Below are 12,101 nucleotides of genomic sequence, written 5' to 3'. Positions count from 1 at the left end.
TCTGGCTACTGGTACAAAAAAAAATCACACCCTCTCAAATTTCTAGATTTCTTATCCCAGGTGAATTCAGAAGAAATTAAATCACATACTCATCTAAAATCTAGACTAATAAAGTAAATAATCAGAACAACTTTTTTTGGCTCAAAAGGAAACTTTGCAATGAGATATCAAGTCAGGTTTTAATTTATCTGATGTGTCTTCACTAACATACATTTATTAAACTCTTTAATTTCTAATAAAATTAACCGTAAGAATTAAATTGTCCTATATAAAAATGCCATATTATGTAATGTTTTCTACATTCCCAATGGTTTCATCCCAATCCACAGAAAAACCCACAGAAATTGCTTATTGCAAGCTTCAGAAGTCCAGAGAAATTTTCAAGTGTTCCCACCAGCTTATGAAATCTGCTTTTTCCCATACTATCTAATCAGCTACAATTTTATTTGTTTTCTTCTATGAGGGGAATTTCATTTTTGTTAAGCATGCTGTGATAATAACCATGGTTTGTTAAATTTCTACTTAGAGAAATGCAGAGTAAGAAAAAGCATGATCTTTTCAATGTCCTGATATTGCTCATAGACCAGACCACAGTCTGCAGCATTCCAATTTCTACAATAATCACGTTTGTCTTGATGAGAGGGAAGGAGTGCCAGCTCAGACAGAGAGGCCTTCACACTCTGTTTAGAAGGATGAGAGAGAGAGAGGTGTAAGGACAGGAATAGGACATGTTTTTCATGTGTGAAAGTAATTCCAGGGCAAATCAGACTTTGAAATTACCAGTAACAAAATTAATAACAATTTCGCTATTTAAGTCATACATCGAACAGAAACTAGACAAAGAAATCGTCCACCCATTTTAGTCACATACACTGTGCTCTTTTTTCACTGGATATCTCAAATTAAATTAATAACTCCATTCTTATGAACATACTGCAGCCTTTTGCACATGCTGCAGCAAACAGTCATTAGCATTATGATACAGATGTGATTGCACAGCATATATTTTATACCTCTCAGCCTTCATTCACTGAACATTAAAACATATCTTGTTTATTTGCAAAATTACTGCCTCCCATGTTTAAGATCTGGCTTATGCTTGCTTTGCAATACACCTATGACTCTTCACACTAAACTCTGTGTACTACTATAACCTCTCTTGTTACAGATAAAAACATAATTCAGTTTTGAATCTAACATAAGCAGGATCATTATGTTTGGAGAGTGTTCCAAAGCCTGCTATTCAAGCAATCTTTGGCATATAAATAATGCAAGACCTCTTCTTTCTCCAAATGACTTCAGTTCAAGCACAGGCTCAGAAAGATGGAAGCCCAAATTTATACTGCCATTACAAAATTCAATCTATTTCTGGTTCTCCAATTGAATTATGACTCAGAGCCTTCCACTGCTTTCTGCACACCAACCCACATACTCCTCGCCTCTGCCAACCCATGCAGAAAAGAATCCTATTTGTGAATATTCCTGAGTTTTATTAGTATATTGAAATGGCAGCAAATCCCAGCTAATCTGAAAAGCCTTATGTTTTCTTTTAAAGGGAAGTAAGGTAGAAAATGTGTCTTCTCCCCCTCCCCCACTGACCTCTGAACCACAACCTCCTTGCCACTAAAGCGTTCAACACCTCATTTAATCTCTCCTCGCTGCGCTGGCCCGGCACTGCAAAAGGAAAAGGGAAAAAAAAAATAATCTGGGGACTTCATCAATTTTTCATGAATTTTCATTTAGGCCAGAGCCCCCTCTAACAGTGGTCGATAGATCAAGTTGCTGTCACATATTTCACACCTGGGGCTCCAGCTGCTCTCCCCGGGGGCCGCCGCTGACTCAGCCCGGAGCAGAGCCGGCTCTGACTCAGCCCGGGACCCTCCTGCTCCTCCTCTCGCCCACTCCTGGTGCCCCAGCGCTGGCAAAAGAAAGATGTTTTACTCTTCTGAATACAATTATTCATAGATGCTTTAGGACTAAAACATTTATTTTTAACGATTTAACCGTAAAACAGAAACGCTACATGAGAAATTGCCACATGCACATCAGAAGACTGGGTTTGCTGCTGGCAGTAGCATTATTTTTTTCCCTTTTGAGGAGGCTCCTACTCAAAAAGTAATCTACTCAAAGCACACCATGAATTAATGCATTGAAAGAATTAAATAGAGTAAGTCATATCAGAGAATTACATATCAATCCTAAATTGTGCCTTCAAATACCAACTTTTTCTTCTAAATACCAACTATTTCTTCTTAAATGTCTCCTGGAATAAGGACTTCCCAAATTGAAGGCAAAAAAATTCTAAAAGTACATTCTGTATATTGATGAAGCTTTTTAAGTAACTTTCGAGATCGCAATTCTTTTCAGTTTCATTGGCACAGACAAATTCTTCTGAGGATACACATCAGCACAAAAGCATCTGCCCTGGACTATATGAACATGCTGTGAGCAGACAGGGATTTAAAAGCCTATGCCATGCCTTGGATAGGCTGGTACCTAAATTCATCAGGTTTGGAAAGGTGTTAACTGCTACTCAATCAAAAAGAGCTTAGGGATTTCAGCAACTTGCAAAAACTCACTCCAAAAAAACCAATGGGTAAAATTATTGCATTCAACACGGGTCACACTCTGCTCTGAATCACTGTGTGTCCCAGCTGAATGTCACTTCTGTATTACACAGAAGTATGGATATGTCAGAAGACTTTTAGTCCCACTGCTTTTGTGGCAGGTGTCATGCAGGGGGTAAAAAAAAGAAAAAAAAGGAAATAGAAGGATATTAAGCACAATAACACTGTTTGTCATCTTAATGCCTAGGCATGAACACATCTAACAGATACATAAACCCAATAAATATTTCTTCATAAATCATTCAAAAGTTGTTATTGGCAACTGACAATTTATTAAACAAAGTAAAACAATTACAGATTCTCTCTCTAAAACAGCAGACTCAAGTATTTTAAACCTGTAAAAAGCAGCAGTTTGTCTCTCATGGCACAATTTCAGGCCACCTACAGTCAGATAATAATCCAGAACCCTGTTGTCAGCAAAAGACAACCGTCTTTTTTTTCCCCCCGGTGATGAAAACAGCTTGGCCTAGTGTGGAAAGCACAGTTTTCAACACCATGACAGACAGCACAAGTCAGAGCCATCCCAGGCAGCCATCCTCCCATGGACCAGACTGCAGGATCCAGGCAACTCAACAGTTTCCAGCAGCAGCTGAGAACAGGTGACTGGGGACTCTCTGCTGACAACAGCCTGTCAGCAGCACCTCATTCCCTGAGCGTACAAATGGGTGGCTGCAGACTTGCCCATCCTTTGCAGCCCAGAAATGCTGACATGAGAAAAACAAATAAGAGCCTTAAAATAACTCTTCCCTGAAAGTCAGTTGAAAATCTGATTTAGAACCAAAATTGTATTACAGAGCATCTCAAAACCAAGGGAAAAGAGGTAGTTTTGCTATCATCCTCCAAAGGACACCTTCAATACTGTGACATGCTTTAAAGCCAGTGAGCAAAAACCACAGCAGAATCTCTAAAATTAAGTGAACAAGCAATGTATATATTATTTACATTTTTCTCCTTTGATGAAGACCTTCCTGTAACCACAGCTACAGTATGGCCCAAGGAAAGATAAAGCACTGTTGAAGTGAAAAAGGAGAGCCTACTTTAGCCAGCTAAAGCATTTAATTGGGGGATTCAGTCAGTTAAATCTCAAACCTATGAAAACAGTAAAATAATAATGTTGCTACTGCAAAAACCTCAGTTACAGTTTCACATCTCAGGTTTCACGTTCATGTTGATCCTGCCCTAAAGTGAAGCACAGCTTTATTATATTTAAAGTTTTCTCCTATCTCCCACACTGCTCATGCATGACCTGCCACCAGCTACAGTTGTTAGACAAACTCCAGAGAGCACGGATGTTGTAACAAGAGCCTCTCAGCAGGCAGTGAAATAGGGATCAGTGAAAGCTGACAGGATACAGAGCACATTTAAATTTCAGAATAATCGGGCGCTTTAATTTGATGACTCAAAGTACAACTGGAACAATCCTCTGAACTTCGGCTGGAGATTTCTGAATCTCAACAGGATTACAATAAAGATTTCAAGTGTTTATGCCTCTCTCCTAGGATTTCTCAACAGACAGTTAAAACTCATGCACAAAGTCACAAATAATCCAGTAATTTTATCTAGTCATACTCACCCAGATTTCAGCCTTCCTTAAACTGATCTTCTCCTCAGTTCCTAAATACCTACAAAACTGAATAACTTTCTGTGATGCCTTTAATTGGTACATTTACTTGTGCTTTGATGGTGTGCCAAAACTGTTTTCGTTTTTTGACACAGTTCTGAATCTAGGCTACAACAGGTGAAAAGTAGTGTAAAAGTCTGTTCTACTTGTCTTATTCCACTATTTAAATATTTAAAATATGGCATTTTCTGCAATTTCTGAGAAACTGAAGCCTCAAGATCAAACCACATTAGCTATAAAAGTCTGCAGATGGCATGAGGAATAAAGATTTCTCTTCTGTACTTCCCCCCTTTAAAAAAACATACTGTCTAGTGTGTACTTAAATCCATTCTTTATCAACTAAGCAAAACAAGTTTGTGCTAAAGCCCTACTTCAAACATATCTCAGTGAAACCACTGCCAGATGAAGAGCTGTGGGAGGAAAAAAAGTAAGTCCAGCAAGAGGAGAGCATTCATAAATCTACTAAAACACACCTCTTCGTGAAGATACACGTTCTGAATAAAAAAGATCAGTGTTTATTCAACGTATATATAACTAAGCAGCAAAAAAACATGTGCAACTCATTGTATTTTATGTGTGATGAGCTTGTTTTCTATGTGAATGATAATGAACATGTCTGCTAACTCTACTGGAAGCAGAGCATGCAGGCCAGGTGGTCTCTGAAAGAGCCATGTCGACTTCTCTGTTGAGACAAAGGGAATCGATAAAGACTAGGGCTGCTCTGGATGATATGAGAAATGGCCAACAATTTCACTTGCCATGGACATAATGAATGAGGCCTGGATCAAGTTCATGATAGAGGAGCATATATTGAGGTTTCCAGCAGTACAGAACATGAGTCACCAAGAAGCTGTCTGCTTCTGCTGAGGTAACAGATGATGAGATAAAGAGAAACAGACAGTGCACCTTAGATTAAATGATAGGTATTTTTCCACATTAGTTCCAGTATAACCAGCTTTAGGCATAATTTCAAAATTAGATTATTCTTCAGAGGAAAATTATCCTTTGTCCACGCTTGTGCCAATCATGTTTATACACCGGCTAGAACCTCATTTCAGTATAAATCACTTCTTCTGTGCAGTCACTGCTACCGAATAAACACACGCAAAAACGCCTTGACTAAGAGCTGCAGCTACTCACAGAAGGTCACATTTATCCACATTTCTTACCTCCCAGGATGCTGGGCGACAGAACAACAGCAACTCTGAACTCTTACACAATGCTAATGGGACAAAACTACTCACATGCCACTTCCAGGGACGCGTTGCGACTCACGGCTTCTCCCAGGTAGTTCCTCGCTACGCAGACGTAACTTCCCTCGTCGGGTTTGCTCCTGCGCCCGTGCACAATGCGCAGGAAGAACAAAGAGCCGCTGGGCAGCAGCATGCGGTGGGAGCGAGGGTCGTCCTTGTCCGTCTCCACCCGCTCCCCATCCTTGTACCACTCGATGGTGGGGGTCGGCCGTCCCTCAGCTTTGCAGTTCAGAGTTGTCGGCTCTCCTTTCGACACTATCACGTCTGAAGGGTGCTCGACGATCCGGGGCGGAAAGTCCTCCTGGCGGAGACGGGATCCTGGAGAAAAACAAAAAGGAGAGAGGAAGGAGAGAACAATTTATTTTAACACAAGTTGCTCTTTTAAGGTCATAAAGTTCCCCCCCCCTCAAAAAATAACAATAAAATATGAAAACCTGTGCACACCTGATATTGTTTTGTCTGCTATCAGAGTCTACAGATATTTTAAACCTAAAAACCCAAACTGGACTACAGATACACAGCTCTAAGGCATTCTCAAATCCGTACCAGGCTTAAAGGAGGATCTCTCACACATAATGCATGACAATCTTTTTCTTGTTACAGTAATCTTTCTTGTTTCAATAATCTTTCTATTTACATTTATTTCTAGATCGTTGTGTGCTTTCAGAATCATGGTTGCTGCTCTCCCATCCTTTCATCTGCCAGATTCAATAGAAGGACATCCAAAACCAATGCATCTTACCGCCCATTGGTTAACAGTTCTTTATAGTTTTTTATGTATGCTTTGTACCCCTTTTCCACAAACAGTTCAGATATGGAAACAGAAGGAAAAAAAAGAAAATCCCTATACAGATATCTGGAATGTCAGCTCACTTTAGAAATTTTCAGTGGATCACAGGCATACACACACACATAGGCAGAGAATCATAGAATGGCCTGGGTTGGAAGGGACCTGAAAAATCATTTAGTTCCAACACCTCTGCCGTGGACAGGAACACTTTTCTTTAGACCAGGATGCTCAGAACCCCATCCAACCTGGCCTGGAACACTTCAGCATTAGTTGTACAGACACAGTCCACCACTGCACATTAGACTACATCAGTCTGACAACTGGCATTTCTACAAGAAACACGTCACAGCAGTTCATGCTTCTTCTTCATTGGGTCTCAAACATGAAGTAATCTTTTCTAGCATGGATCCTGAAAAAAGTCCTTTGAGTGGAGCTGCCACATTAGTACAACTGGTCTGCACTTCTTAAAGACAAGGTAGGTCAGCTTCTGCAGGTTAGTGAAACATTTGTTTCAATTTTCTGATCAGCAGTTTTGCCAAGTCCTAGAAAAGCCATTTAACATCAGTGTCTTAATTATATTCTAGGTACTACAAACTTCCAAACATTGTCAATGCCTCATTTACTCCAAAAGCTATGAGGAAAGGCATAAGGATCCATTCTACAGTAAATCCACCCTTGGACTTTTACTAACACTGAGGTCATTAAACCAAGGCTTGCCACAGCAGTAAGTGTTACACCACTGCTGCACAAATGGGCTTTTTCAGTGGCTTCCCAGGTCTGTAACCAGGATAGCAAAGGAATCCATAATCCATAATACTGTTATATGAAAAAAAAAAACCAACCTATACCTAAGCACAGATTAACTTATGGTACATTTAGCAACAAAAGATATATTTTTTTTTCTTGTCAACAGAAGGGAGAATAAAAGACATTTAAAATCTAGAAGGAGAATTTTCAGATGAAGAGAATCTCTAGTCCATGACACTACAAACAACACTGAAAAAGACTGAAATCACCATTAAAGATGAACACCTGACAGTACATGGGACTAAAAAGCTAGCTTAATATATTGACTAGAGACATTTGTATTTATAAACTCTGCACACAAGTTTACCAATTTAATTCATTGTTTATTCTCAAAAAGCCAACAAAATCCCACTAGCTGTGTTAAAAAGTTCTTACAAACAGTATCAGGAAGAAAGGGAGAGCTGAGGCTTTCCTGAGACATGAGAGAGACTCAAGTCAAAGAAGAGAACAGATACAACTGAATTTTGATAAATGGTTAGCAGAGGGCAATCAAATGAGCAGCACAAAATCCAAAATGCAAATCCAAACTATTAGTCTTCTTGTACACCAAGGTTTGTTGCAAGCTTTCAAAACTCCTAGTACTACATTCAACACAGAATTACAAGCCACGTTCAAACCTTTCAAAAGGGCTTTCACCCTTAAAAAGTTAAATCTTTTATCTTATAGAGCCTTATTCAAAACTGCTCCTCAGGTCACAGTAGGGTTAATTCTTCCTCCTCAGTACTGATGTTTTTCACAGAACTCATGTTTACCTCACTCTACCCTGTTTAAGCCATTTGTGCACAAGACGGGGTTGAGATGTGAGCAGTAGAGATCATGCCCATCAGCAAGGAGAAAGGCTCAGGAGGTGTTCTGAGGGGGCTCATACCACACATTCCTGTGATGGCTGGGTGTACCTTCAGCTACCCAGGAAGGAATTCCCTTCACCGTGCACTTAAGAGGGGGGAAGAAAAACACACACAAGATAGATCATAGAGCACAGCAAAGCCCCTCCTTCCAAACGGAACAGAGCACCAACAGCTATTCCTGAGGGGTGTGCTGATTTAGAACGAACAAGGGAAATCAAAAACTTGATCAAAAATTGATCAAAAACTTGATTCCATTGCCTGTCTCTAAACGCTTTCTATGGGCCAGAAAGAAACAGCCTCAAATGATGTTTTCCTAGTTTTGATTCTTTCAATATGGCTCTCACCAGTACTTTTACGAATACAACCTTATTTAGAAGGAACAGAAAAATTATTAACCCCATGAGTTGTCTGGGAAGAAGATACTTTTGCTTTTACTGCAGAGCAAGATGGAATGATGATTTTCTTGAGATAGGTGGTTCTGCTCAAGCAGGTAGCCAGTGGTGAGTATCCTGGGCAACTTCCTTCTCCATTCCTCCCTCAAGGACTCTCAATCCAGGTGTATCTCGTGCACACAGAGTGCATGAGAGTAACCCCTGAGTTTAAGAGTCCTCAAGAAGTCTTTACTAGGATGGACTACACTGACTTCAAATGAGGCATTACATGCTGTTGGGCAAAACAAAAAATCCTGCAATAACAGGATTGTTAGAGCAAGTCCAGAGTAGGCCACCAATAGAGGGATGGAACACCTCTCCTAAAAGGAAAGGGCTGGGAGAATTGGTTTTGTTCAGCCTGGAAAAGAGAAGGCTTTGGGATGACCTAATTGCAACCCTCCAGTACCTGAAGGAAACCTATGGGAAAGACAGAGAGGGACTTTTTATAAGAGCACGTAGTGACAGGACAAGAGTAAATGACTTCCAACTGAGAGTGGGTTTGGATTAGATATGAAGAAATTCTTCAGTGTGAGGGTGGTGAGGCAATGAAAGGTTGCCCAGAGAAGTTGTGGATGCCCCATCACTGTAAGTGTTCCAGGTCAGGTTGGATGGGGCTCTGAGCAACCTGTTGCAGTGGAAAGTGGCCCTGCCCGAGGCAGGAGGGTTGTAACAAGGTGATCTTTAAAGTCCTTCTAATCCAAACAATTCTGTGGTTCTATCACAGCTAACTGAAAACTGCCATGGAGCTGCACCTGTGCAAAGGGGAGCACTAACATTCACCTGAACACACAGGCAGAGCACTCTTAGAGTTACTGCACATTAAGGCTCACACAGCTACTGCAGATGCCCAGTTATCACACCTCTCCAGAGGATTAGTTTCATACATGCCTCACCAACTAATTCACAAAGAAAGTTTTAAGGTCATATTTTTCTGTATTACTTCAGGGAATAATTAAAACCATCGTTCAAAAACGAACAACCAAAAAACACCCCACCAAAATACACATGAAAAAAGATAATGTGCAAGTCTATTATAGTATCCTACCTTTAGTGTTAATGTTTCCTTAGTATGACCACAGCATTTACCAAGAAGTTACTACAATTATTCCATCACAAGTCAGTATGTCAGGCATCTCTGTTTAACCCACCTCTCCATGCTTTTATCCTCGTGTAGCTTTAAAACCTCTCCTTGCATTCTACAGCTATTTCTGGCACAAACTTAGCAATTCACAATCATTACTGAACATAACTCAGCAGTAAAAAGGATTGTGTCAGACAAAACCAAGAAGAGAGCAGTGATCCAATACAGTTGTGAGTGTCACAGCTGTACCAGTTGCAATGGCCATGCCAGGCACTGATGGGTATGTATCAGGCACCAATCCAGTATAATTATTCTCCAAAATTATCATTAATGCTGGTTTTTGGCTGTCAGTCCAGCATTCAACATGACCTTGGTGTCCCACAGAACACTGTTTATCACACAGCCCAGCACCACCTCACTAAGGTTCTGCAGGTGAGAAGCTGAGCAAGAAAAGGTGGATGAGGATGTTTCTCAGTATGTGGTGAAGGCACAAACACACTTCTAGTCTTTGGATTTCAACACGAGTTCGGTAATATCCTCTTGGGGGATGGGGGTGGAAATAAACACATAAAATCATTCTGCCTTAATGCTGTTTTTCATTAATGCTGACTTTTGCCAAGTCTGGCTCAGACCATGCTATAGCCAAACCACCACATCAGTTTGCACTACTTCAGAGACAGCTCAAAGTTCTTTCCTTCAAACAGCTTTTTACGGGAATAAGGCAAAGACAGAAGGAAGTAGCAGCTGTGGGGTAGCTTCTGATATGTACTGATTAGGAACCTAAAAGTAGAAATAATTCAGATTCTTTCAGAAAATATGGTTTTGGGACAGATGTCAGCTGGTACAAACACCATAGGACAGTGGATGCTGCCAGAGCTTGAAAACCTAATTTGGCCTAGAGGCTCAGGCAATATTTCATGGGCTACCTGAGGTACTGAGCTTGGTAATCCTCAGCAGTTAAATCAGAACTACAGCCCAGCAGAAAGAGACAAGTGATGGAACTGTATTGATGTACCACTCTACCCCACATATTAATTTCTTACCTTAACAGAGTAAAATATTTTTCACTGGTTTCTTTCCAGAAAAAGAGTAAACTAAGATGATCCTGCTAATTGTTTAGGGTTTTTCACCTTCACTCTGTTTGCTGTTGTTCAAATTCACAGTTCACGATACTGTTTTTTCATTTTTGCTTCTACTGGTAGATACCAGTACTCCTACTTAAATAGAGAATTTTTCCATGTTTCATAAAGGATGTATCTGAAATTCCTATGGTAAAATATAAATTACAGGCTACCATTAGTGAAAGCTAAAATATGAGTCATGAAATCTTGTAATAAATTGTTCACTAAACATTAATTACAGAAACATAGAATGATTTGGATTGGAAAGGAGTTTATAGATCATCTAGTTCCAACCCCCCTGCCATGGGCAGGGACACCTTCCTCTAGACCAGGTTGCTCAGAGCCCCATCCTACCTGGTCTTGAACACCTCCTGGGATGGGGCATCCACAACCTCTCTGGGCAACCTGTTCCAGGGCCTCCCCACCCTCATAGTAAAGAATTTTTTCCTAATATCTAATCTAAACCTGCTCTTTCCTAGTTTGAAGCCATTCCCCCTTGTCTGTAACTACACGCCCCTGTAAAAAGTCTCTCTCCATCCTTCTTTTAGGCTCCCTTCAGTTACTGGAAGGCTGCAATTAAGGCACATGCTCTGCATGTCACAGACACAGATCAGCCCAGGAAAAGGCATTTGACAATTCACCTTCCAGTCCTCCTAGGCTACCATCTTTCAAATTTCTAGGAAAAGACTTTTTATTTATTTCACTTCACGCTCCTCCAGTTTTAATTTATTAACTTCACATCAAGTCCAAAAGTTTATTTAATAGATTAAGCCAACTGTCTCTATGAGCAGTTACAAAGCCAATGGTCTGTCACACCAGAGAAACAGTACAGACTAAATTCATAGACGTTTCATTCATTTCTCAAGTCAACCAAACATTCCTGGTTACTGGGCTAGTGGTATTTAAGAGAAAGGTTAACAATTGTATTGTAACCACAACACAGTTGTAAAAAGAATATTGTATCAGTTTAAATGTTAGTACCCTGATATGGTATTTCATAATACAGATCTCTGAATTGCCTTCAAGAACCGCCTCAATACTCTCTCTTCTCACTTTGTCCCCACCTGTCACCACTTGCCACCATCTGACACACCCTTTATTTGCATCTCTACTTCTTTTCCAGCTTTTCCCTACCTGAGTTCCTCCATACAAAAAAAGCTCTTCCTGAGCTGACCTCCAAGACCACTACTCCTTTTATATCCTTTCTGAAGGCTCTCATTTTGATTTAAACATTCCAAAGGCACAGCTTTAATATACTTGGACAAAACCAGAAGGCTGGGACTAGATTCTCAATAACAGGACCAACAGTCATTTAGCACTGCAGATACCACAGATCATCCCTGCTACAGAGCTGCCACCTACTCGTCTACCTCCTCTACATTCTCATACCATTGCTAGGAAAGGGAAGCTTACAATGTGATTTGATGTATTCCATTGCATCATGCATTTGAAATACCTTCAGTTCAATAGTTCTCACAGGTTGTGCTTAACAGGTGCATTGCATGTTGAGTTCAGAAGAAAG

The 12,101-nt window shown here is 40.3% G+C and overlaps 1 protein-coding gene across 1 annotated transcript in view; it reads right to left on the bottom strand.

Annotated features, from left to right (window-relative positions):
- Positions 1–12,101, bottom strand: part of ROBO2 (roundabout guidance receptor 2) — an 882,996-nt gene that overhangs the window by 390,082 nt on the left and 480,813 nt on the right. The window contains exon 2 of the mRNA XM_025895584.2: positions 5,493–5,819. Within this exon, the coding sequence (XP_025751369.1) occupies positions 5,493–5,819 (327 nt within the window). The remainder of the gene's footprint in view (positions 1–5,492; positions 5,820–12,101) is intronic.

Source organism: Manacus vitellinus, unplaced genomic scaffold, assembly GCF_001715985.3.
Source record: "Manacus vitellinus isolate BGI_N305 unplaced genomic scaffold, ASM171598v3 scaffold_34_pilon, whole genome shotgun sequence".
NCBI lineage: Eukaryota > Metazoa > Chordata > Aves > Passeriformes > Pipridae > Manacus > Manacus vitellinus.
Note: the sequence above shows the minus strand (reverse complement) of the source record. Positions and strands in the feature narration are given on the sequence as shown.